The following is a 26,728-nucleotide window of genomic DNA, read 5'->3' on the forward strand; positions in this document are numbered from 1 at the left end:
GGCATATTAGAGCCCCTTCTTCTTTTAAAGAAAAGCAGCTTTTGGAGGGGGGAGTGTCAGTGTGTGTGCTTAAGCTTTAATGTATGCTCTAAATTGCCCCCTCCCCACTGCTGTGGGATTGCAGTGCAGGCATATGTGCTTTTTGGACTTGAATGGGGAAAGCAGCAAGGGGTGGCATTTTGAAAAGAAAAGCTATGGGCTTGGCTATGAGCTATGGGTTAAACTGAAGCTTGCTTTCTTTCTTTCTTTCTTTCTTTCTTTCTTTCTTTCTTTCTTTCTTTCTTTCTTTCTTTCTAACCTGTGATTGGGATTCTGATTTGTGCATTTGTTGCCTGCTAACAGAGCATGTGGAAACTCCTGTTAAGGGTGTGAGGAGCCTTTGGTAGGGATGTGCATGAACCTGTTTGGAGGCCCTTTTATGGGCCTCCGAAGAGGTTCAAACAGTGGGCGGTTCGGAGGCTCGAAGGCGGGGGTGGGTGGGTGAATATAACTTTAAGGGTGGGGGAGGGTGCACTTACCCCTCCCTCCAATTTCCCCCCACCGGCACTCCATTAGTAAAGGCTCTGTCGGGGGGGGGCAGCATACTTCCCTGCCGCCCCATTCCCTCTTTGGCCGGAAGTGCCGGGTGCGCGCTCACGTTACGCATGTTCACGCGTGTGCCCAATATGCTGACGGAGCGCCAGAGGGGGGAATGCGGAGAGAGGGGTAAGTGCACTCTCCTCTGCCCTTAAAGTTATCCCCTCCCTACCTTCGAACTTCCTCCGCCCGGTTCCGTGCACATCCCTAGCATTTGGTGGTGTTGAGAGAGACCACAAGGCATGCCCAAGACCTCCCCACAAGGACCAGAAACCAGCCTCAAAGAAGCAAAGGGCTCATATGCTTTGCAGTCACAGAGTGCTTGAACAAAGATTCCAAAACGAGGTTCTTCTCTTGTCAATCAGCAGGGTACAGCCAATAATGCTGGAAGTTTGTGGGGAGGAGGGTGAGAGAAAGAAATGGGAGAAGAGTGGAGGGAGGGAGAGGGGGAGGAAGCAAGAACAACAATTGACAGTGGGTGACAGTTGTTAACAGTTCCATAAGACACAGGCTATGTAATGAAAAAATGAATGGGTGAGGGGGATGCCAAGCATCAAAAACAGGGAAGACATTCTAAATATAGAAAGATACAAACCTTAACTTAAAGAAAAAGAGGCAAAAAATTGTGAAAGCAACACAAGTAACAAAATATATTATACCAAGATATCTGCTGTACTAAGACATATGTCAGGTATATGTCTAGACTATACTAGAGGTATAGTGGTACAGTATAGTACTGGTATTGTAGTATGGCTATACTACAGTACCAGTACTATACTGTACTACTTATACCCCTAGTATAGTCTCTAGACATATACCTCTAGTATATACTACTATATCAAAGACATATACAAGACATAGTCATCTACTATACCAAACACAACTGACAAGACCCTCTCAGTTCTATATTTCATCTTCCTGTCCTCATCAGTGCCCTTTTCTGTCCCTTCCTCACCCATGTAACATACAAATGTTAAGACAAAAATGTCACCTTGGATCTGAAATCTCATGTATTATATTGGTGAAGAAGCCTGGAATCAGAGGGAAAGTGGGGGATTTCTGTAGCTGCTGCCTACTGAGTTTGTGCCTTCTCTTCTCCTTGATAGGTACTATTTTAGCGTTGAGGTTCTGGATGCTGGTTTGGGGTGTACATGGATCTGGGCTTTCCTCTCAATCTCTTTTTAAAAGCAGGCCTTGTGGTCACTCCCTCCTCCTCCATTTTATTTTATTTATTTATTATTTTATTTATTAATTATTTTATTTATTTATTTCACGAGACAGAAACTCGTGTCTCTGGGCGGTTCACAATCATAGTTAAAAATGCACACAAAAACAATTAAAAATTAACAGTTTATCACAGAATTAAAAACCTATTAAAAAGCTGAAAAAGCATGAGTAAAAAGATGAGTTCTTAAGTATTTTTTAAAAATTGTCAGAGATGGGGAGGATTGTATCTCAATAGGGAGCGCATTCCATAGTCCCGGGCAGCAACCATCCAGCAATGGATGGTGGGGCTCATAATGAAGAAGACGTTCTCTCAAATACCCAGGGCCTAAGCTGTTTAGGTCTTTATAAGTTAGAACTAGCACTTTGTATTTTGCCTGGAAACCTATAGGCAGCCAGTGTAACTCCATCAGCAGTGGTGTAATGTGGTCTCTCCAAGATGACCCAGAGACCAACACTGGCTGCCTCATTCTGAACCAACTGAAGTTTCCGGACTACGTACAAAGGCAGCCCCACGTAGAACGCATTTTAACGAAGCTTGTGGACGATCTGTGCTATCCATGTGATCATTAACCACCTATATTGAGATTTCAGATCTGATGCAACATTTTTGTTGCAGGTTCCATTGGTTTGCAACATTATATATATATATATATATATATATATATATATATATATATATATATATATAAATAAAATTTTCCTGGAATGTGCGTCCCAGTGCCCAGCTGATTGGCTGGGCAGCAGAGGCGCCTGATTGGCTGAGGCACCAATCCAGGAGGATTGGTCGCTGGTGGCCCAGCCGTGAAGGCCAGGCAGTGGCGGCAGGCCTGACCGGAGGCGAGGCACCCGTTGGAGGCCTGGGCGGGGAAGGAAACGGGCGCTGCCCGGGAGGAGGAATGGCAGGGCCCTTTTCGGTTGCCCAACACCCAGTAAGGAGGGCCTGTGCAGGTGGTGAGGTTTGGCCAAAAATGGCCGCCCGCCGCAGTAAAATGCTCAGTGTGGTGGAGGGAGAGGGAGGGCAAGAGAGAATGGGGCAGGAGGGAGGGGAGGGGGGCAAGAGAGAGTGAGGCAGGAGGGGGGAGGGCAAGAGAGTGGGGTAGGAGGGAGTGAGGAGGGTGAGAGGGAGAGGGAGGGCAAGAGAGAGAGATGGGTGGGAGGGGGAGGGAGGGCAAGAGAGATTGGGGCAGGAGGGAGCAGGAGGGGGCAAGAGAGAGTGGGGCAGGGGGGCAAGAGTGTGGGGCAGGAGGGAGCGGGGAACAGCTGGCCCCAAAGAGCACACAGATGCTCTGTGCAGGCCGGCTAGTGTATACTTATTCCATGAAAACGTATTTCTTGTAAGAACTAATCTGCCTACTTTCCTTTCACTATAATCTTAACTGATAATCTTAATTGATAATTACCATCTTGATAATTACCCACTTTCTCTTCAAATGTTCACACATCCACCATTCTGAATTGGGGTGGATGACATCACAGTCTACACCATTGAGGTGTCCCTTTTTACAAATGTACCAAATTTGGTTCGAGTCAGTCCATTGTGAAGTTGATGGGTGTACAGAGAGAGAGAGAGAGAGAGAGAGAGAGAGAGCTGGGTGATCTCATTAGGAAAATAGGCTAAAAACAGCCCTAAAATAGGATGAAAGAAAATAGGCTAAAAACAGCCCTAAAACAGGATGAAAGAAAAAATAAAAGTAATTCAAATTATCTCTCAGACTTAACCAAGTGGACAAGTACACCTTCCTGATAAAGTACACAAAAATGGCTTTGCCAACAAGTTGATCCAAAAAGGAAGCACAAACTAACTTAACATAGCTTAAATGGCTTTAAAAGAAAATTGGATGAATTCATAGAGGAAAAGAGATCCATCAGTGGCAATTAGCTGTTCTAGCTATGTGGAACCTCCAGGTTTAGAGGCTGCATACTTATGAAATAACGATTCTAATCTTAAGAAGGTATTTGAATCCTTTCTCAGTAGATAAATATATCTTCCTCAAAAAGAAAGAATATAAGAATTGCCTGGCCCAAAAGAAGGAAAAGCCAACAGCTTTCAAGCAGCTCTAGACAAAATATAAATCTACCAGAATGGCACACGTGGAATTTCCCCAGTTGCTTAGGGTTCAAAAATAGGCAAGTGCTATAAGCCAGCTTTAAAAACAATTTCCCCTGATCTGTTTTGCAAAGTGTATAAGAACATACCACAAAATCATGTATTTGTAGTGGAGGAGGTTAGGAATGCTTAATTATTTAAAATCAGCTTTCTCATTTTTTATGCCTTACAATAATAGGGAAGTCAGCTTTCTCCATTTTCACTTCTGTGAAGTAAGATATTTTAATTTTGAAGAGATAATGGGGATTTTATTCTGCTTCATGCTTCTAAGAGCATTTCAGTTCACATATGATAGATCAAAGCGGGGATGCTGAACTCTTTGTAAAACTATGTGTCTTTGGAAAGAAGGAAAGAGAGATGGAAATTACTTGTGACATATTTAATGATGTAATTGTTTTGAAAACCTAATATTGCTCAAACTGGAATGTAAAAATTCTGCATGCTGCATATAAATTGAATTAGTGGTCTAAGTATCTGCATTTCACTGCACTGAATGTGCACCAGTGTACTGCTACTTAAAGCAGGGCTGCACAACATATGGCCTTACAACAGACCAGATCCTACCCGCAGGAACGTTTTTGCTGACTCATCTCCAGTTCTCAAGGTCGCCAACGCTACCCATCTCCCCGACTCAATGGAAGCAGGATGGGCCTGGGCAAGTAGGCAGGCAGATGGCAGGAATGTTGACAAGGTAGCATCACCAGCCCCCTCCCCCTGCTGCCCACATTGGCTCCTGAATCACTCTGCTTCCACCGGGTTCAGGAGTTTCGTGGGAATGAGGGTGCGCATGTGTCCTGATGGAGACACGATGCATGTCGGCAGGCTCCCAGCCTCAACAGAAACAGATGAGTTTGGAAGCCAAGGCACTTGGTAGATAGAGGAGGTGAGCAGGGGCAGGAGGTGGCAGTGTCCTCACACCTGCAATAGCACCCCACCTCGCTACCATTCCTGCTGTTCACCTGCTCGCCAGGGTTCCCAGGCCCATCCTGCTTCCATCGGGCTCAGGAGGTGGGTGGCTGTGGCAACCTTGGCAGCTGGCTGGTGCAGGGGAGCTGGTGGGGAGGGCTAACAAGGGAGGAAACCTCGGGCCTTCTGCATGCAAAGAAGAGGCTCATTTAATATTTTTAATTATTTTTTAATTCGGTCATCAATGCCCTCGGATCCCTCACACCAAATCACGGTTGGTTCCAGCCCACCAGGGCATTTGAGCTGTGCACCCCCGACTTAAAGGATCTTTATAATTAATTCTCTTAGCCAGCCAGCGTGGAGATGTGGCAAGGCAATGCATGCTGGCGAGGGAGGCACCTGATTGGCTGAGTTCTGTTTGGCCGGCGGAAGCGCCTGATTGGCTGGGAGTTGGCCTGGCCGTTGTGAGGAGGGGCCATCTTTGCTGCAGCCTGGGCTGGGAGGCGGGAGGTAGTGGAAAGGACCGGCCCTGGCCTGGCGCCAGAGGGGGTGAGTGGGACATGTGTGCCCAGGATTTGGTGGCGGAACTCTCGCGACAGGCTGCGAGAGTTCCAAAGTGAGGACTGAGGAGGAGAGGGGGAAGAAAGTGCTGGCAGTGGCTGTCGGCCGGCGGGTGGAGGAGGGAGGAGAGAAAGGCAGCAGTGGGCAGGGGGAGAGAAAGCCGGCAGTGGGCAGCGGGCGAGGGGAGAGAAGGGCGGCGGCGGGCAGCGGGTGGGGGGGAGAGAAAGGCAGTGGCAGGCAGTGGCAGGGGGGAGAGAAAGGCGGGCAGCGGGCGGACGGAGAGAAAGGCGGCAGCGGGCGGACGGGAGGGAGTAAAAACGGTGGCAGTGGGGCCCTTCTTGGCCGGCTGCAGCGGCTCTGTGTGGGGGGAGGAAGGGGAGGGGAGGAGGGCTGGAGAGCGCGGCCGGAGGGAAGGGGAAGAGAAGAGAGACCGGGGCAGGAGGAAGAGGGAGGGGAAAACAGCCGGCCCCAAAGCGCCGGACAGATGCTCTGTGTGTGGTTGGCTTGTTATTACTAATCCAGTTAGATTTTTGGTGCTTTGGGTGTTGTGAACTAGTTCTCATACTAACTTTAAATTGTAAAAACGAGAGAGCCCTAAATTAGCAATGCCTTTTCTTTGAATGTGCTTTTATCTGTTCTGCTTCCTCAACCCTCATCTATCTGGGTCTGTTTTTCTCTCACCCTACAGGAATTGACCTATCAGAATGTCTACAATATCCAGACTTCAGTGTTGTTGTTCTCTACAAAAAGGTCATAGTTGCCTTTGGATTTATGGTGCCTGACGTTAAATACAATGAAGCATACATCTCTTTTCTGTTTGTTCACCCTGAGTGGAGACGATCAGGGATTGCAACTTTTATGATTTACCATCTTATTCAGGTAGCTTGAAAATAACCCTTTCTCCTAAAACGTTCTCCTAATAAGGTTCTCCTAATAAGGATGACCTGTACCAACGTGAATTGAGATTATTTACTTGAGTGGATTTTTATCATTTGTGATCCCAATCCTCTAAAATATTGTGCAGATTATTGCTGTTCCTTGTAACAGGGATTCCCAGATGCTGTTGACTACAACTCCCATAATCCCCAGCCAAAGGCCATTGTTGCTGTGGATGCTGGGAGTTGTAGTCAACAACATCTTCCCTGTTACAGGGAACACTGGGTGGGAGGAACACTTAAAAGTTACAGAAGTGAGATTCAGCCATTGAGTGCCCAGTCAGCAATGCAGTCTTTTGCACTGTGGTCAGCCACTGTTGTTTTCATTGCCTCTGGGCACTTGGTGTGAGCTCTGGTTTAGTCCCAAACAAGCCAAAGTACTTTTGCATTCTAGGATTTGCCTATATTAGCATGTAAGTGCTGATCTCTGCAATCTAGACATGTCAGTGCACTAAAAATTATATTAATTTAGAGGGTCAAGTTTTCCTTTTCAGCTTACACTGCTACAAAAATGTATGTGGCTAATCCATGAAATGGACCTTTCAGCTGTTTTCTGCGAGCATTGACAAATTGTAGCTCTGTGTCCTCCTTTGCCTACCTATTTGTGTGCAGTTTAACTGTCCCTTTATTGTTGTTTATTGTGCAATACATAATAGAGGAACTGCTGCAGATTTAAAGCAACAAGAGTTGATCAAGAAAGGTAACACACCCCCACCAAGGATGGGCCTATATCAATCTTTGTATGTGGCCGGCAGGAAATACATATTAGAAATAGGGACAGGAAAGATGTAAAAGCAATATAAGCAGTGTGAACCAGCATAGCTTCTGGTCTCTTTCAGATGATGCAGACTTTAATGCAGACATACTCTGTGTTGCTGGTTCAAATACAGTATTGGTCACTGAAATGTGGGTTTTTTCCCTGTTGGTGAGATGAGGAATTCTTAAAATGTGCACTTCTTGTAGCATTATAAGCATCTAAGGGGCATAGATATAGTAGCCTCTCATTCTTCAAATGATGAATAATACTTTCACTGTGTTTCTTCTAGTAAAGTGTGCCATTGAGTCGGTGTCGACTCCTGCGGTTGTCTTTGGTAGAATACAGGAGGGGGTTTACCATTGCCATCTCCTGCATAGTATGAGATGATGCCTTTCAGCATCTTCCTGTATTGTTGCTGCCCGATATAGGTGTTTCCCATAGTCTGGGAAACATACCAGCGAGGATTTGAACCGGCAACCTCTGGCTTGCTAGTCAAGTCATTTCCCTGCTGTGCCAAAGTTACCTTTCCCCCCCTCCCTTGGCATGCCATATATATAGATATATATAGAGAGAGAGAGAGAGAGGCACTACAAATTAATCTTCACCAGACCTCATGAAAATGAAAACTTCTTTGGAATCATTTTGTACCCCACAAAAACATTATTGTTATGTTGTAGCTGTGTTCCCCACCCACTTTCCCACTAAAAAAAACCAGCAACAGTTTTAAGTAACTTAGAAAAAGTACCATTTATTTCCTTAGCATTAATTATCCTAGGAAAACTATAGGGACACTTTTATTTTTTAACTCAGAAAATAGATTTTCAGAAAAAATAAAATTGTGCCAATTGCACAAATATCTGTGTATATCTGTGTAAATATTCTTGTCACTCTGGACTGTTGGCAAAAAACTGGTGGTGGTGGATTTTAACACACTGCCACAGTGATACAAGAAATAACATTGCCTTTCCCCCAAGGGTGGGGGGAACCCCAGGGCAGCACATTAACAAGCCTTGACAACTATGGCCAGAGGTATACTTCAGCAGCATGTGCTGTTCTTGCCCTCCTATTCTCTTGCTTGATCTTTCTTCTCACTTGCTTTTCTGTCCTTTTCTGGTAGGAAAGGGCCAGTGGAGCATAGAGGACTGGTTGCCATGTGACTTTCTTTATTTTGAAAAGTCAAAAGTGCAATGACTTGGCATTCTTGAGACAGGAAAGTAAATAAGAGGTTCCTTCCTCTTGAGAATGGGAGATAATGAATTTTACCTGTGTTCAGGGTTGAACAGGGGTTAGATAATGTTAGATGCTAAGGGACAGAAACACTTAGATTTTTCCAAAGTTGCCATTATGGTGAACTTTTAATGTACCCTGCCCAAACAAAACATATTGAGGGGTGACACAGGGGTCAGATAGCATTGCAAGCTGCTAAGAGGTAAAAATGCTGAAATCTTTGCACAATTGACATTATGGTGAACTTTGAACTGATCCAAACATGTTGAGGCAAATCAAATACTAGAAGAATAAATTTCACCAAGATAGTGGGTATTTTGCAAGTCAATTATGTGAGGGGTACAAATGGATCTGGTACATGATCCGTTGAATCCATTAGAATGGGTTATGCACCTGCGCGGAAGCCTCTCGGTGTCGAGTTCCACAGTTCCTTTTCGGCGCCTGCACCCTGCCCCACGTGACCACGTGGCTATTTAAGGTAGGAGGAAGCGCAGGCACCACAGTTCCTTTGCGACCGCCATAGAGATCACTCGATTTCTGCGGCTCCTTTGTGTTGGTTCCTTGGCAATTTCGACTATTACAACTACTTTTGACTATGGACTGCTTTCTGACTACTCTTTGGCTTACTGATTTGGATGACTGATATTGGTTTTGACCCAGACTGTTACTGTTTTTGCCTCCTGCGACCCTTTCAAGTTGACGAACGATCGGGAACTTTGTTTAAGGGGAGCACCCTATAACGATGTCTTGGCTGCAACTTCCTCTTCGAAATCTCCTCAGGTGCATGGCTCAAGGGACCTGGGTTCAGCCCAGTCTAAAACCTCGACGCCCCCCATGAAGGCCCCTAAGTCCTTAAAAAGGCTGGGTGAAAAGATGGAGGCTACTGGCGAGCCCGCTAAGAAAACACGGGTACAAGCGCAATCGGATTCAACGCCATCACCGAGATCAGCTCAGGATGTCGTCTTCGTCTCGGCATTGATGACACCACCAGCAACCAAAAAGTTGACTCCAGAACCATCGATTCCGAAGCCTCCACTCTAGTCGGTGTCAATGGCTTCGACACAGGGAGAGGCTTCGACGTAGAGCCAGCGGGCGAAAGCAGCTTCGATGCCAATCCATGCATCATGCTCGATATTGACGCCAATGCCAATGGAGGCTTTGGAGGGAGCTTCAGCAGACCTGCAACTCATGACATCGATCTCATCGATTGTAAAACCCTCATTGACATCGACGCTCATGAAATTAACCACTAGAGATCTAGTACCAGTGCCAACTCCTATCCGGTCCCCCTTGACATCAAGAGATGGGAATCAGCCATCCACTTTGAACATTCCGGCTAACATCACCACAGTGACCCCAAGGTTCCACGCACCTATGACTTTCACACTGGGGGGAGCTGATGTCACGGACGCTGAGGCACCGACCTTGGATCCCCTTCTGAAAATGTTAGGATTTGGCGACAAACACCCCTTCCACTTTTCATGGATTCCCACATTCTGAAGATGCTGCTGCACCTGTGACCAGTGCTGCTCCGCAGATGCTGACCGCCACTCAACTCACCACCACACCATGGCACACTTGCGGCTTCAACCACCCAGTTTCCCCATCAAGGGAAACAGCTTTGCCAGGTATCACCTCACCAGGGCGGCCTATGACTTCCAGGAGGACTGTGCTTGGAGAGAAGGGCTTGCCACAATCCAAGGTCAATGGTACCCGCTGCACTTCACAACAACCCTGTGAAGCAGGTCAGGCTGAGAGAGAAGTGACTGGCCCAGAGTCACCCAGCTAGTTTCATGGCTGAATGGGGATTTGAACTTGGGTCTCCCCGGTCCTAGCCCAACACTCTAACCACTACACCGCCCACATTCCTATGAAAGACTTAGGGTAAGCTGCTGTGATGGACAGCGTCAAGCCCACTCCTGGTCCTGATCACATTCTATGGACAGAAAAGCAAGCCCATGTCATAGTCGACATCAAGAGTTGACATCCTCACGATAGGGGTTCGAAGTCTGACTGGTTCAATGTCGAACCGGTTTGGTTTGAAGGTTTGGGGTTGAGCTGAACCACCTTCAGTTTGGCTCGACCCTGGACCGACACCCCCTGGCCATTCGGGGAGGTTTGCAAGCCTTTTTTTTAGAAATTACCCCCTCTGGAGGGCTTCTTCAAAGCTGTGGGGTGAGGGCATGGAGGCTCCTCCCCCCCGCCAACCTCCATTTTGGCAAAACCCGCCTAGTTTGGCTGTTCTTCAGCCCTTTCCGGGCTTTCCCCCTGTTGCAGCAGCCATTTTGGAGGCCACCATGCATGTGCAGTGGGCCCCTGCATGGCTGGGGGGAGGGGAAACCTCTGTGGACACCCCCCCCATGGTCTCAGAGAAGCCCCCACCCGAAGGGGTAAGTAAAAAAAAAATCAACATAAAAATGCTCGCGACCCCCCCTCAGAACCAAACTTGGCAGGGGTCGATGGGGTGTGTGTGAACTGGCCCAGTCTGGTTTGGGTCCGGTTCAGATTCAAACCAAACTGGGACAGCCTGTTTTGTGCACACCCCTACCTCATGAGGAGCTGCCCTTGGTACTGATGCAACCTACTATAAAGACTGCTTCCCAGAAGCCTAGAAGGGAAGAGACAACACTGGACTCCACAGCCTTTGGTACCGATGGAGCCTCCCAAGGCTCCCAATCCTACAGCTCTCATAGGGTCATACTACAAGTGATCCAAATACAAGGTGCATCAAATCTTTGGGCAGATGCGCTCAGCTGGTCATCCATGGCTTGCCACATTGGAAACTGATGAAAGGACAGTAAAATGAATCTTCCAACATTGGGGGATCACAGCAATAATGCCTTTGCCACAGTGTGAATTTCTGCTCAACACTAGAATTTCAGCTCAGGGGTGGGGAAAGGCAAAGATTTGTTAGGGGATGTATTTGCCTAGATAACTCATTTCACTTACCTGTTCGTGCCGATTCTGCTCCTACCGAAAATCCTTCTGAAGATCAGGAAGTCATAGCACCTTTGTGGCCTTGGAGGCCATGATCTCTATGGCTCATGCAACTCCCAGAGCAGACTCACTCACTATCCTGGGCAGCCGGCAAGATTCTGCACCCAGACGTAAAATCACTCCACCTGACAACTTGGAGAATCTTGCCTCCTTCCCCTTAGAGTTGCAGTTAGTCCTTGAAGCATCTTGGAACTCTGTAACAACAGTCTTATATTCACAAGTGGAAATGATTCTGCAAGTCTGCAGAACAGCATCAGTTTGCCATTTGCTTGTTAAATGTTCAACAAGTTTGTTCATATCTGTTGCAACTGAAACAGTCAGGCTTAAGTTTATCCTTGTTAAGAGTTCACCTAGCCTACACATCTAAGGCTGCACATTCGTGGTTCAAGAATTTGACTGTTAAACAGTTTTTGAAGGACTTGTCCTATCTCCTCCCAGACAACCTGGTAATGACCCTGACATGGGAGCTTTTGCTGGTGTTGGCTTGCCTGTTAAGCCGACCATTCAAGCCCCTACACACAGTGGGTCTTAGACTCCTTATCTGGAAAGTGTCGTTCTTGGTAGCCAAAACCTCCATATTCAAGATCTGTGTACCTTGCAAGTGGGCTAACCTTATCTGGTCTTTCACAAGGATAAAGTAGTGCTACAGCCAGACATACAGTGCTTATCAAAAGTAGTATCATTGTTCAATTTCTCACAGGCAATCAACCTGCCTGTTTTTCCAAAACCCGACTTCAAAAGCAGCACATCAGCTACATCTGCTTGATGTCAGATGGGCCTTGGTCTTCTGTCTTCAATTTTCAAATTCATGGAGGCAGTCAAACTTCCTCTTAGTTTCCTTTGAGGGCTAAAAGGAAGGGCTGTCAGGTCTCCTCACAGATTTTGTTGAGATGAATAGTTTCTACAATTGAAATTTGCTATAAATTAGTGCGTAAGCAACTTCTGTCCACTGTCAAGGCACCTTCCACTAGGACGATGGCAGCCTCAGTTGGTCTCAGTACATCAGTGCAGCTCAAAATCATCTGCCAGGTGGCTTCGTGGACAACATCACATTCCTTTATCCAGCACTATGCCATTGATGCCCGGGCATGGAGAGACCCTGTGTTTGGCAGAGCTGTTTCTTCAGTCCATTTTCAAGTAGACTGACCTCCAGTGAGCTTGCTATACGCCCATTTGTGTAAAAGACAGAGACCACGTCAAAGAACAACAGGCTGCTTACCTGTAACTTTTGTTCTTCTAGTGGTCATTTGTCTTTTTACACACCCTCCCATCCTCCCCACAGGGGTCTCCTGAAGGCAGACTCTGGGACAGAAGGGATGAGGAGAGATGTAGCCACATATAGTGGTTAAGGGTCGGGGTTCCCACCCAAATAGGAGTGAAGAAGCTTGGAAGGTTTCAGTTGTGGTCTTCATGCATGCGTGAAACCCATTTGTGTAAAAGGACAGATGACCACTAAGAGAACAAAAGTTACAGGTAAGCAACCTCCTGTTCTATAAGCATAAGTTTAAAAACCCATATTTGCAATTATAAATGCACAACAATGTGAAATGTCAAATGTCATAGGGTGTCAGTGACAAAGTCCTAAATGGACAAAATTAAAAACCAACAATTAATGTACCTTTTGAGCCTTCCCATGATGGCTGGTGACGGTTAAAATAAAGAAAGGAAAATACTGGCTGACATGATGCGCAGCACTACATGTCCATAATGCTGTACTACAGGGCTGCTGCACCCTTCAAGCCAAGGGCAGTATCGGGGCTGTGCAAAACAGGCAGTGGCACAAGGAGCACCTCTCCAGGTTTCCCCACTGGGGACAGTGGGGAGAGCTGTAGAAGTGATACTTGTGCAACTGCCTATTTTGTGCAGTCCTGATGCTATCTTTGAAGGGTGCAGCAGCCTCATCTATTTATTATTATTATTATTATTATTATTATTATTGTTATTGTTATTGTTATTGTTATTGTTATTATTATTATTATTATTATTATTATTAATTCGATTTCTATACCGCCCTTCCAAAAATGGCTCAGGGAGAGACAATAAATAACAATAACACAGAGAGACAATAAATAAATAAGATGGCTCCCTGTCCCCAAAGGGCTCACATTCTAAAAAACACACAAGATAGACACCAGCAACAGTCACTGGAGGTACTGTGCTGGAGGTGGGGGATCCATACAAGTTCCTGGCTGTCATCACATCATGTAGCAGTGAATTCCATAGATTAATTATGAAGTACTCTCTTTTGTCTTTACTGTTTTATGCTGCTGCTATGATTCTTATCTTCCACACCCAGATAGGGTTATGCAGATTGTTGTCAACCATGGCAGTGACGACTTGAGCCTGGCTACCACTCTAGGTGACACAAGCCTCACTGGTCCCATCTCCAGTGTCAGCTGGGCTCTGATGCTGCCCCACCCCCATGTAATTGACTTCACCCCTGGCCACCCATCCAGGGGCGAGAAAAACTGCTTTCATTGATTTCTCTTGCTGTGCCAGCTGACTGGAAGGCTCTGTCTTCCTTGTGTGTGCAAAAGACAGAAAGAGCCCCCAAGCCAGTCGGTCCAGCAAGAGAAACCACTGATACTGGATTCTTGCTTCTAGAGCAAGCAGCAGACATCCAGCATTGGCAGTTTCTTGATGCACCGCCACCAGCCGACTGGTGGGATTGTGTGCTTGAGAAAAAGTGCCTGCTAGCTGGAGCGCGGAGTTGCATTGGCTACCCTCCAGCCGCTTGGCATGGAGCCAATTTTAGAGACAAGTTACAAATGTCTCTAACCCTTGTAATTTTTTGTAACTTCAAATTCCTTAAATTATTTGGATGTTGTCTGGATTTGTTAATTTTTTATTTGTTTGTTTTTATTCTTTGGAGGCCTTCAAGAGAGCCCTAAAGACCCAGCTTTTCAACCTGGCTTTTAATAATATTTATTTTATTTTAAATGATTTTTAAAGTGAGTATTTATTTTAATATTTTAACTGCTTTTATGTTTTATGTGAGCCACCCTGAGCTGTTCTGGGATGGGCAATATATAAATAAAAATAAAATAAGAAGACATGGAGGCCTACTTGGCTTCAAAATGACAAACCCAGAGGATATTATAAACTCAGTTATAGTGAGTATTGGCTTTTGTCAACAGAGAAACAATGAGGTCAGGCATTGGAATAAAATTTCCCCTCTTTTTATTTGGTAGCCATTAGTACCACAAAGCAAATGTGTAGGACAATGAATTAACTATTTATTTATTTATTAAAAAACTTAATTTATCTCCCCAAAAGTACTCAAGTTGAATAAACTGCAATTCTGTTTCACTATTGATCTGTGTTGTAATTGCTTCATTTTTGAGCCATTTCAGACATTACTAGAAAGCAACATGACAGTCATTCAGCTTCTTACATTGTCTCTTTGTAATGTATGAAGTGGACCTTCCACTCCCTTAATATGTTTCTTCTCTAATTTCCTTCCACACTTGTGACAGAACTTTTGTTTCCTTTGACAGACCTGTATGGGCAAAGATGCAACCCTTCATGTCTCTGCAAGCAATTCTGCAATGCTGTTGTACCAAAAGTTTGGATTTAAAACAGAGGAGTACATTTTAGATTTCTATGACAAATACTACCCTTTGGACAGTAAGGAATGTAAACATGCATTCTTTCTGAGGTTGCGACGATGATTTGTAGGGTTACTGGGAAACTTGAAAGCTGCTCACAGGAGGAAAACTTGGTTTGGAATTTGTAAAACCGTTTGAGATCTGAGGTGCTCTGTCTCCTTTATTGCTAAAAAGTGTAAAGTATGCTGTGTGACCTTTTCTGAGATGACTGGTTTTGGACTCACGTTATTTTGGTCTCTTTTGACCTAGGAAAGATCCAGGAGAGAAATGCACACATTTGTTTTCCAGAAAGGGTGGATTTGGTCTCCTGGTCTTGAAGAACCCTCGTGACAAGCCAGTTGGTAATTCTGTAGGAGTTCAGGTACTCAGGATGCCTGCACCTGTAATGGCATTACATTTCCTGACTGGTGGTTTTTTGTTAGTTTTTTGGTGGAAAGTGATAAAATGTTTGACTCAGTCTCACCAGGTGTTGTGTGGTTTTTATTAGATCGAAAAAGACTACATTTCATTTCTCATCTGGATAATAGATGAGTATGTACATCAAAAGAAAAAAAGACATTTCCAAGAAAAGACAACATGCAAGCTTCCTAGGAACTGACGAGTCGCATTAAGTTCACAGAAAAAGAATAATACTAATAAAATTTCCTATGATTTAATACTCCATTTTTACACAAAGCAGGTTATAGCTATCAAAATATTGTGGAAAGGTTTGGAAATATGCCAGCTTTGGAAATATACCTGCTGAATGGAAAGGGAAGGTCTTTGTGCTGGGCCCTCCAAGACCTTCCCTTCCCATTTGGTAGGTGCTGATAGCATATTTTCAAAGCCTTTTAAATCTCAGTTCTTCGTTTTCTTAGTGCTTCTTATCTCAATTGCTCTGCTTTTCATCTCTTCCCCCCACCCCGCACACCCTTTGTCAACTCCATTCCAAGCCAAAAGATACAAAAACTGTGCAATCGGAACAAATTTATGCAAAACTTCATTCAAGGGGCACAAGTGTGCCCTTTAATTAAGGAGAGTAGCAAAAAAATGGTTCTGCCATAAGTCTCAAAATTCTATTGCTTATAAATATGGCAACTGTTGAGCTAGTAACTTGAAACAGGTCTACAAATGTACAGAATTTTAAGATGTGATTAAAATTTTTTTTAAAAACTGACACTTTGGTCCTTCCCCCACAAACTTCAGAACAGCGTACCATAAAATTCTTGCAAATTTGCTGGAAAACAACGGATATTTGTTTCCCCGCAAATTGTCAGAGTACTATATGTCATATATAGGCTTATATGTACTGAGACAGGCTTCTCTAGGAAGGAGTCCTTTGTTGGTTTGGTTTTGATCAGCAGTTCAAAAGTTAATAAGGTTTTTCTGCTCCAATATGGCCTATGGGAAACAAAAGTTATGCAGAGTGTGACTATTTTGATGATGAAGCCAAAGTTTGCCAGTAGTGTGACATCGGCAGGGGGAGCCTGCCATGGGATTCTGTTGGAATAGTGGGAACTTTTGTTGAAAAGCAGTATATAAATATTCATTGTATTTGTATTCATCTTTCTCCTCTTGTGCTCTGTGTTCCATCTGAGGTTTCAAAAGCAGAACTTGAAGGGACTAGAGACTATAGAAGACATTAGTGACTCTAATATTTTCTGAAGTCTATGGAACCACCTTGTAAGTCTATAGACCCCAACAGAAGAGAGGCAAGCCCATGAAAGAGGAGCATCCAATAACCTTTCTCCCTGAGCTTGAGCCAAGCTCCAGATGGTGCATTCATGGTGGAGTGCACCATACAATCTCCAGGATATGGAAGGGTGCTAGAAGAGAGCCCCCCTCCTAGCTGCAGAACTATCCTGCAAGTTAATGAAAGAAACAGCAAAATGGGTCAACTCACAGGAGAATTCCTCTAGCAATAGATAATTCGTAAGGCAGTACAGGAGCAGGACCACACAGGGCATCTTTGCTGATGCTAGACACTCCATCCTCCCCATCTGGATTTGGGCCTCAAACAACAAGGAAAAATGTTGGTGCATGGAGGGCAAATGGGAAGCAAGCACAATTTGTGACATTGCACAGCATCTTTATTGTGGCATCTCTGTTAAGGCATTAATAGTGGCACATCTGTTAAGGCATTAGCCTTCGCCTCCTCTCTGAGGAGAGCTGGTCTTATAAAGGTAAAGTGTGCCATTGAGTCGGTGTTGACTCCAGGTGACCACAGAGCCCTGTGGTTGTCTTTTGTAGAATACAGGAGGGGATTATCATTGCCATCTCCCGCGCAGTATGAGATTATGCCTTTCAGTATCTTCCTATATCGTTGTTGCCCAATATAGGTGTTTCCCATAGTCTGGGAAACATACCAGCAGGGATTCGAACCAGCAACCTCTGGCTTGCTAGTCAAGCCACTTCCCCGCTGTGCCATTAGGTGGCTGGTCTTGTGGTAGTGTAGTGAGTATAAATTGTCCCCTTTGCTAATCAGGGTCCACCCTGATTTGCATTTGAATGGGAGACTACATGTGTGAGCACTGGAAGGTATTCTCCTTAGGGGATGAGGCATGCAGAATGTTCCAAGTCCCCTCTTGCTGTTGCTCCCCTGCAACTGGTATTTAGAGGCATCTTGCTCTATATACTGACTGTATACCCACTCCAGAACTGAGCTTCTTAGGCTTGGAAGCTCAGTTCTGGAGTGGGTATATAGTCAGTATCCTCCAACATGAAGACAGATGTAAAGAACTAATTCAGTTTATCTGCAGTCTCCTTATCCATAATCCCTTTCACACCTGCATCATCTAAGGGTCCAACTGCCTCCCTGGCAGGCTGGTTTAAAAGCTTCTGATATATTTAAAGAAGTTTTTGTTATTCCTCTTGGGTCTTCTTTCTATAGGCTCCTCAAACTCTTTTTGCATCCCTTATTATCTCCTTGCATTTTGCCAGAGTATATGTTATTTTCTGTTCTCTTCCTTTGGGCAGGACTTCCATTTTCTGAAGGAAGTATTTTTCCCTTTTATAGATTTCCTGACTCTTATCTCCTAGCCTCCTAAACTTGGTGGTATTTTTCCTCCTTCTTGGTATACATTCCAACTGAGCTTCTATTGTAGTTTTAAATAAGCTCCATGCTTTCTGGAGTGATTTGACCCTTTCAGCTCCCCTTTTTTAACCAGTCCCCTCATTGTTGAGAAGCTTCTTCTTCTGAAGGCCAGTGCATCTGTGTTGGACTTTTTTTGGCAATGCTTGACTCTCATATAAGCTAAATTGGGTCACACTATGGTCACTATTACCCAATGGTTCTACAACTCTGACATCTTGCACCAGGTTCTGGGCGCCACTCAGGATTAAGTCCACATTCTTATGCACCCTCTCTGGTTGGTTCCACAACCAACTATTCTGAGGCAGAGTCATTTAGCATGTTTAGAAATCTGGCCTTTCTGTCAATACCCACACGTGAATTTGCCCAGCCTATGTGAGGGTAATTGAAGTCATTCATTATTACAGCTGTGGTGATCAGCCCTCCCCTAACGAGTGAATTAGAAGTGAACCCTGTCCTGTCTGTCAGGCAGTGACCTCTAGGGATCAGCCACCCAACACACGATGGGCGGCTCCTGCAGGACCTGGTGGCAGAAAGTGAAGGGGATTCTTTGTGCTCAGTTGGAGCCAGGCAGGACGAACAACAGGTTATCTGGCCAGGCAATGGTGGCAACCAGGAGCTCTACAGGACCTGAAGTCTCTACTATGGATTTGGTGAGTCCAGGAGGGAAGCTTTGGGGAAAGCTTTAGACAGGGAACCATGTGTTAGGTAGCCTGTGTTCGATTTCTTTTGATTTTGTACTTTTGCAAATCCTTATAATTGGTTTATTATATTTTTATCTGTAATGTAACAAAGAGGCTGAGCCTGAGCCCTTTTATCCAACCAGGGCTCTGTAGAAGTCTCTGTACCCTGTAAAGGTGCTTTTAAAGGTTTCTAGCACCTGGGGATGCTTTTTGAATTATCCTTGCAAATGGGTAACCACAATTTTAAAGTGTGCCACTCCAAACACCAGCTGGAGTGATCTTTGGAAGTAATCTTGTAAAGTACTGAGTATTTCTTTTAACTCAAAGCAAGGGAGCCTCAGACTGAAGCAGTCTGTTGTATTTTGAATAAAGTTTTTCTCTTTTCATTCTTTGTATTTTTACCAGCCTCTAAGTGGATTTTTAACTCAGGAAAAATGGGTTTTACTCTGGTGCAAACAACCTCAATGTTGAGTGCTCAGCAACTCACAATTCCAAGTTTTCTCTTCACGTTGAAGCTGCACGTAGAAGGTTTTCTGTATTTTTCCATTTGTAAAGAAGGAGAGTTTCCCTGGGATTTCGCCCACACCGGGTGGGTGGGGATAAACTCTGTTAAAAAGTGTTTTAACTTTTTGGTGGCATTGATTGGACTACCAAAGGAGCAATTTAAGTTTCAAAGGAACAGCCTTTGCAGAGCAAACATGGAGGGAATTATGCAGCATTTTTCTTTCTCCCATTTGCTTTGAGACAAAGGCTGCGTTTTAAATCTGCTATTCGCTGCAACAGCTCTGTCTCTCTTTGACGCCTCTCTGATTTCCTTCTCCAACTGCAGGTAACTCTCTGAGTTTTGATGTGGAGGGAGGACATGTAAAGTAACACATTTCCTTTCAGTCCTCGTATTGTTACCCATAATAGTTCTGTGGAGGATTCCAGGCCTCCTAGGTTTTCTAGCTTGTTAGATTCCATCCCTTTTTTAACATACAGTGCTACTCCACCCCCATTCCCCCTCCGTGTCCTTGCTGTAGAGTTTGTATCCAGGAATAACAGTGGCCCACTGGTTCTCACGGTTCCACCAGGTTTCCATTATGCCCACTGTATTAAAGTTTTCATTAGCAGCCAAGCCTTCCATCTTCGTTCAGAGGCTTCTGGCATTTGAACACCGCATGATGTCCACAACCTTCACACAAGGCAGGCAAGTCACCTACGCACCAGTCACAAACCCATCTCTCTATGCCCCTAACGCAGGGGTGCACAACTCAAATGCCCTGGTGGGCTGAAATTGACCATGCCTGCCATGTGGGGGCCAAGGTCAATCTTTAGGGTGCTGATTATTAAAGTAACACTTAGTATTAATTAATTAAATCAAATTAAAATGAATTGAATTACAATTTAACTTTTGTTGACAGGCCCAGGTTAATTTAAAATTAAATTTCATTCTAATAAAATACATAAATAAACTTGTTAAAAAGAAAAACAGCAGAGGCTCCTCCATGGATCCACAGACCTTCTTGATAATTCACAAACAGACTTGAAAATACAGGTGAAACTCGGAAAATTAGAATATCGTGCAAAAGTCCATTAATTTCAGTAATGCAAATTAAAAGGTGAAACTGATATATGAGACAGACGCATTACATGCAAAGCGAGATAAGTCAAGCCTTAATTTGTTATAATTGTGATGATCATGGCGTACAGCTCATGAAGACCCCAAATCCACAATCTCAGAAAATTAGAATATTACATGGAACCAAGAAGACAAGGATTGAAGAATAGAACATCACCTGTAGTGCATATTTTCTCACTGGATCTCGTTAGCATCTGTGGTTTTTGGAACTATTGTCTACGGAGACACATTCCTTGTTTTGAATTGGAAGGCTCTTTAGCAAAATGTACTGTTTTTCTCAGCGTAGGAATTTATTCTCCCATCAGTCCTGTTACAGTTGTGTTTAGTCTTCTATTTCCACGATAGACGGAACTTGTTACAAGATGTACTGTAACTACAACTTCTTACCACATGAGGGGACAAGATCGTTATACGTTTTCACTAAACTGATTTTACTACAATTGAGATATCTTACTTATCATATTTGAAATTAAAATTGAATCAATACAAAGAAGATATTAAGACATGGAGAAGCTCAGCATGGCCCTTATGTATGGATGGTATCTAAATGTTTGAAATGGTCCTTATTTTGAGTCGTACTAGGTGCCTCAGTTCCCAAAATAATTGTAATTTTTATTTTAATAATATTGGCTTTTATTCTAAATAAATAGGTTAAAAAAAACAACAACTGGAAACATTATAAATCTCCTGTTTGAGCACTTTCGAGTATTTTTGAGAAAACTGGAGTTTGAATTAAATACAACTCTTTATAAGATATTAGGGACTTGGCTTATTCTGTTTCTGACAGAAAATCTGGGACATTAAGATTTATAATCTCCTTGAATTTTGAACTTTTTCTAAAAGTGCTGTTTGTACTGGATTATGATCTTTAATTTCACAATTTGTAATTGGTTTGGCTTTTTCTTTGGCAATTAATTCTAGGGATTTCTGTTAGGGCTTCTTCAAAGATTGGTCATTTGCTTCCCATGTATACAGTTACGTAAAAATGCATGAAAGAGGGTATTTGAAGGAGAGGTCTTGCTTAGTTGCATAAAGATCAGTGGCCCTGTGATAATAATTACGAAGCTTGGAATAGGGAGATGGAATTGAGAGGTCTTATTTAGTTATACTCTAAAGATAAATGGTTGTTGTTGTTGTTGTTGTTGTTTGCCTGTTTTGGGGGATAGATATAAATAAGTAATTATTTTATCATGATTTAATGATAAAATCTTTATATTAGATATTAACCTTATATTATATATTAACCACTTTATATTAACCAGATTAACTAGTTTTTTAACTCAAGGAGAACTTTTCAATGAGGGGATTTAATGCAGGAGAATATGGTTCAGTATTAGAGGTTAGATCTTTTTACCAGTTTTCAAAGATTATCACTAGGGAGCTTCTCAAGCTTTTAGTTGTATATTTCTATCCCCCCTCCCTGTTTCTGTATGTTGGTTTGTTAAACCTTGGCTTGTAACACATTAGCAATGTTAACATTAATGTGCTACAACACATTAATGCTGATATTATAATAAACAATTATTGGTACTGATAATTGATAATAATTGATAATATTATTGTTATTACAATACATTAATAATATTTTAACTTATATTTTTAAACTTTTTGAGAAAGTCTGTTCCATGGGGGCTTGCTGAGTTTTGTTTTGTTCTGTTTTCCCCCTCCTCTTTTTCTCCCTCTTTGTCTTTTTGTTTCCCTCTTACTTTTCTTTTATTTTTGATTTGAAGTATATGAAAGGTTATGGATTTATTAATACAAGTAAACCTGTAACACATTTTTTAAAGAATTTCTAGGGAGAAGTAATATTAGGGAAGAGTATCTATAAATATATGGGGTTTTTTTTGGTTACAAATGGATCCTTTTGATGTTCTTAGAAGTGCTGCTGTTAGTTTCAGTTCCATCACCACAGAGGCATTACAGAAGTCTCAGTTTGATCACCAAAGTAGCATTTTTACTTTTCATATAGTTGCTTCTTTTTGGTTCACCTTTGGAAATAGGTAACCGTCCAATTAGTAACATACATTAAAGTTCTGAATATGTTTTGTTTACAGGAAATTTAACCAGAATACAGAATACAGAAAATTGTGGATGTAATTTAAAATAATATTCAAAATAACTGTAACATTTTTATTTTAGTAATATTGGTCTTTATTTTTAAATAATTTGATCTCTTTTCTCTCTCTCTCCTACTTATAATCAAGTTACCACTTCCTCCAAGACAAGATTATTATCTAGGTATTAGTTGACTGACAGGTCCGTTGGGAGTTGTTCAATTATTATTTTCTTCTTTTCTTATACTTTTCTTCTTCATATCAACTGTGTGTGTGTTAGAAAGTTATTGATGGGCAAGATTTAGTTTATTTTTGCATGTGTTCTGTATGTAAACAATTAACTATGATAAGTATGAATGTACGTAGCACATACATGGGTATTATTGGACAAGTTGGTGGCTCAGAGATGTAACCTTTATCTTACTTTTCTATATAATAAAAAGCATTTTTAAAAAGAAAGAAAAGAAAATAGTGCATTTGTAAGGGAAAATAATACAAGCCCCCATGGTTTCACCGTTTATTATTCATACAAATCAATCAACTTAACATGGAGCGGGGGGGGGGATAGGAAAAGGAAAAGTGGATGGGGCAGGCTTGAGAGAAAGGGAGAGAAAGAAAGAGCTGGAAAGAGGATGGGTGGGTTTCACGAGAGAGAGAGAGAAAGGAAGAGAAAGGGGATGGGGCAGGCTTGAGAGAGAGGGAGAGAAAAAGCTACAAAGAAAGATGAGGAGAGGATGGGTAGGTTTGGCTTGAGAGAGAAAGGAAAAGGGGGTGGAGCAGGCTTGAGTAGGGAGAGAGGGAATGAAAGAGAAAGCTAAAAGAGAAAGATGGAAAGAGGATGGGTAGGTTTGGCTTGAGAGAGAAAGAAAGGAAAAGGGGCTGGGGCAGGCTTGAGGGGAGAGAAAGAAATAGAGAGAGAAAGCTAAGAAAGAGATGGAAAGAGGATGGGTAGGTTTGATTTGAGAGAGAGAGAAAGGAAAAGGGGTAGGCTTGAGGGAAACCGCCACACCGAACCTCCGTGTTGTTAAAACATTAGTTTGAGGGAAAGGGTAATGCTCCCTTAGAAGAGACGCCTTCCTTGGGTGTTGCACAACATACAGCCCACAGATTTAAAACAAATCCCAGCCATCGCATGGCCGAGAGGTGGCTGCTGGGTGGTGAGCCAGTAGTCCTTCTTCCCTCACCCCCCTCGGCAGCGGCTTCTGCTACCTGCCGATCTCTCAAATGCACAAGCGTGTCTCATAGTTGGGAAGAGACGATGGGCCAAGAAAAAAGACCTTGCGGGCATGATGCAGCCTGTGGGCTGTATGTTGTGCAGGCCTGCCCTAACTATTTAATCAACCAAAACTAGGAGGCCTCCAATCACCAGAGTATCTTCTGTGTGAGAGGATATGGGCACATCACCCAAGGAAGGCGTCTCTTCTAAGGGAGCATTCCCCTTTCCCTCAAACTAATGTCCTCCTTGCCTGACACCTTCATTCTCCATGACAGAAAAGGAGCTGTCAGTCTGGGAGTGAGATGCCTCTATCACATCCCTGAACGTCTCATCCACATCTCTCTCTCCCTCCCCGAGCTTCTCCAGGTCAGCCACCTTGAGTTTGAGGGAACACACTTGTCTCCTGAAAACCAGAAGCTCGTTGCACCGAGCACACACCAATGATTTCTTCCCCTCAGGTCACAGAAGGGGAAGAAATCATTGGTGTGTGCTCAGTGCAATGAGCTTGTGACCGCAATAAACTTACTTCCCCTCTGGCAGAGAGTCATACATGCAAGACTCCATGCAATACCCTGGAAAGCACCAGTTCCCCTGCTGGCCATCTACCCTCTTAACTGGTTTTATTGGCTATTTAGAATATATAGCGCTTGTTTACTTGAAAGCTAGGTATTAGCTGCAGTTGTCAGCTAACAAAAGTTTTAAGCTCCGTCCTTCAAGAAAATTAAAAACTGGGGTAGTACTCCCCTTCTCCTCATTCTGGGTGTCTCCCTTATGATAAAGGGTGACGGCTTGTGTGCCTGCCTGCACACTTCCCTTCTATGCAAAATGCCATTGATATCTGTTTGTGGCACACTTGGCCAATTTTGTCCCCCCCCCTTTTTTATATAGTTTAAAACATTTTGTTCTGCCCCCCACCCAGTTTTTATATAGTTAAAAACCATACATTTTAATGTTATTGTTTATTTAATTCAGTACATTTTAATAAAATATTTTAATAAAATATGAAAATTTATTTTTGGATAGTGAGTAGTTAGAGCAGGATTTCTTAACCTTGGGGCCCCCAGATGTTGGACTACAACTCCCATAATCCCCAAGCAAAAGCCACTGCAGCCGAGGATTCTGGGAGTTGTAGGACAACAGCATCTGGGGGCCCGAGGTTAAGAAACCCTGGGTTAGAGTGTTGGACTGGGAATACCTGAGTTCGAATCCCCATTCAACCATGAAACTCACTGGGTGACTCTGGGCCAGCCATGTATCTCTCAGCCTAACCTACCTCACAGGGTTGCTGTGAGGCTAAAACTAACCATTTACCTCTGAGCTCCTCGGAGGAAGAGCGGGATATAAATGTAAAAATAAATAAATAAAATAAAACTTACAGGCATTAGGTTCTGTGTAGCTTGCAAGTTGCAGAATTTCCCCCCTCAGTCTACCAGAACTCACTCATAAGAACATGCCCTACTGGATCAGGCCCAAGGCCTATTTAGTCCAGCATCCTGTTTCACACAGTAGCCCACCAGATGCCCCTGAGAAGCCCACAGACAGAGGGTGAGGGCATGCCCTCTCTCCTGCTGTTGCTCCCCTGCAACTGGCATTTAGAGGCATCTTGCCTCTGAGGCTGGAGGTGGCCTATAGCCACCAGACTAGTAGCCATTGTCTGTATATAGCCATCTGTTCTTTGTGATAAGACAATTATGCTGGGAATGATCAGCGAGAGGAGGAGACAGAGATGACCTTGTACTCGGTGGCTGGATAATATAAAAAAATGACACTGGCGTGACCATGGCGGACCTAAAGGAAACTTTCCGAGATAGGACGTCATAGAGTGCATTGATCCATAGAGTGACTGAGAGTCAGACATGACTGAATGGATAGAAAGAGAGAGAGCAGTGGTTAGGACAAAACACTGCACAGGACTCAAAGCTATACCGGCTGACTTGGAAGTTCTTCCACTGAGAACAATGACAATTTAAGGTTAAATAGTTATAGGTCTGAGATGCTGATTTTGTATGTTGGGACGGACTGTCCATCAGTTCTGAATTCTATAAACCCTTCAGTGTTCAGGTAATAGGTATATAAGTAGGAATTTTGGAGTATGGGGGACCAAGCCACAAACTCACACTTACAACTACTACTACAGTGAACATTTATATACAATTTTTCCAATCAATATTCTCAAAGTGGTTTACATAGAAAAAGAGTGGATAGATGATTCTCTGCCTCCAAAGGGCTCACACTCTAAAAAGAAACATGTGGTAGGCACCAGCAACAGCCACTGGACAGATGCTGTGCTAGGGCCTTCTCTTAAAAGGCACATTTAGCAGAAAATTGATGTTTTATGGACCAAGGCAGAGGTCCTAGGCACAGTCACCCAGTAGATTTTATGGCGGAACAGGATTTGAACTCTGCTCTGCCTGGTGCATGTTAGACCCCTGCCACGATGAGGCAGCATAGCAGGACTTATATATATATCCCTCCACTCCACCAGTACTGACTGAAATCCTTTGCCCAGTAAACATTAAATTGAAAACTAAATTACACATTATACTGGAAGCAGCACTGTATGGGAAGCCAACCAAATAAGCCAGGAGGCCAGAAAGGTTTCTCCCTGCCCCACTCCCAAAAAAGTCTGCTGTAAACAAGAATCTTTTAGCCATGCCCCAAGGGAAATACCTTACAGTGCTTCAAACGCAGAACAGGGTATTGACTTTGCAAATGGGTCAGGACAATGCATGATTGCTACTACAAGACTAGCAGCTTATCAAGCAAAACTAAAGCCATTACAGTCAGAAGTTTTTTCTCCTGCATCAAATTTTTATTCTGCAATCAACATGGTTGAGAACCAGTGTGGCACTGTGTTGCAGTGTGGCATGCTGTTAAATTCAGTGTTAAATTCTAGGACTGGGGGACTTGCATTTCAAGAAACTCCCCCCACTCCAAAGAATTCTAGTCAGTAACTCATGTAGGGAGAAATCTTTATTAGCCTCTCTGATCACTTCATCTGGAAGCCGCTTCCTCTCAACCCTGCATCGCCCCCCCCACTCCGCCAGACACAGCCAGCAGGTGGGTTTACGAGGGAGGGGCTCACTACAGCTGAGCCTGATTGGAGGTGGCTGGGCAACTGATGTGAGCAGGCGCTCACTGTAGCCATGGTGGAGGCAGCAGTCAGCTGCTGGGGTGGGTGGG

General features: G+C 43.7%; 2 protein-coding genes and 1 pseudogene across 7 annotated transcripts in view; 2 read left to right on the forward strand and 1 right to left on the reverse strand.

Moving 5' to 3' along the window:
* KAT14 (lysine acetyltransferase 14) overlaps positions 1–15,363 on the forward strand; it is a 90,946-nt gene extending 75,583 nt beyond the window's left edge. For all 3 annotated transcript variants that reach the window (XM_053313562.1, XM_053313561.1, XM_053313563.1), the window contains 2 exons: positions 6,066–6,256; positions 14,791–15,363. In XM_053313562.1, coding sequence (XP_053169537.1) covers positions 6,066–6,256; positions 14,791–14,964 — 365 coding nt within the window. In that variant the 3' untranslated portion in view covers positions 14,965–15,363. The remainder of the gene's footprint in view (positions 1–6,065; positions 6,257–14,790) is intronic.
* DZANK1 (double zinc ribbon and ankyrin repeat domains 1) overlaps positions 1–26,728 on the reverse strand; it is a 213,344-nt gene that overhangs the window by 30,542 nt on the left and 156,074 nt on the right. The window contains exons 18-19 of one of the 4 annotated variants that reach the window (XR_008320750.1): positions 16,784–20,657; positions 15,364–16,281 (exon numbers count right to left, since the gene is read on the reverse strand). The exons of 1 other annotated variant lie outside the window; for it this stretch is intronic. The gene's annotated coding sequence lies outside the window, so the exon portion shown is untranslated. Of the gene's footprint in view, positions 1–15,363; positions 20,658–26,728 lie in introns of those variants that run through there. 2 more of the 4 variants (XM_053313575.1, XM_053313574.1) reach the window with 2 other exon arrangements.
* LOC128325453 (uncharacterized) lies at positions 20,720–20,846 on the forward strand (annotated as a pseudogene).

This window comes from Hemicordylus capensis, chromosome 4, assembly GCF_027244095.1.
Source record: "Hemicordylus capensis ecotype Gifberg chromosome 4, rHemCap1.1.pri, whole genome shotgun sequence".
Taxonomy (NCBI): domain Eukaryota; kingdom Metazoa; phylum Chordata; class Lepidosauria; order Squamata; family Cordylidae; genus Hemicordylus; species Hemicordylus capensis.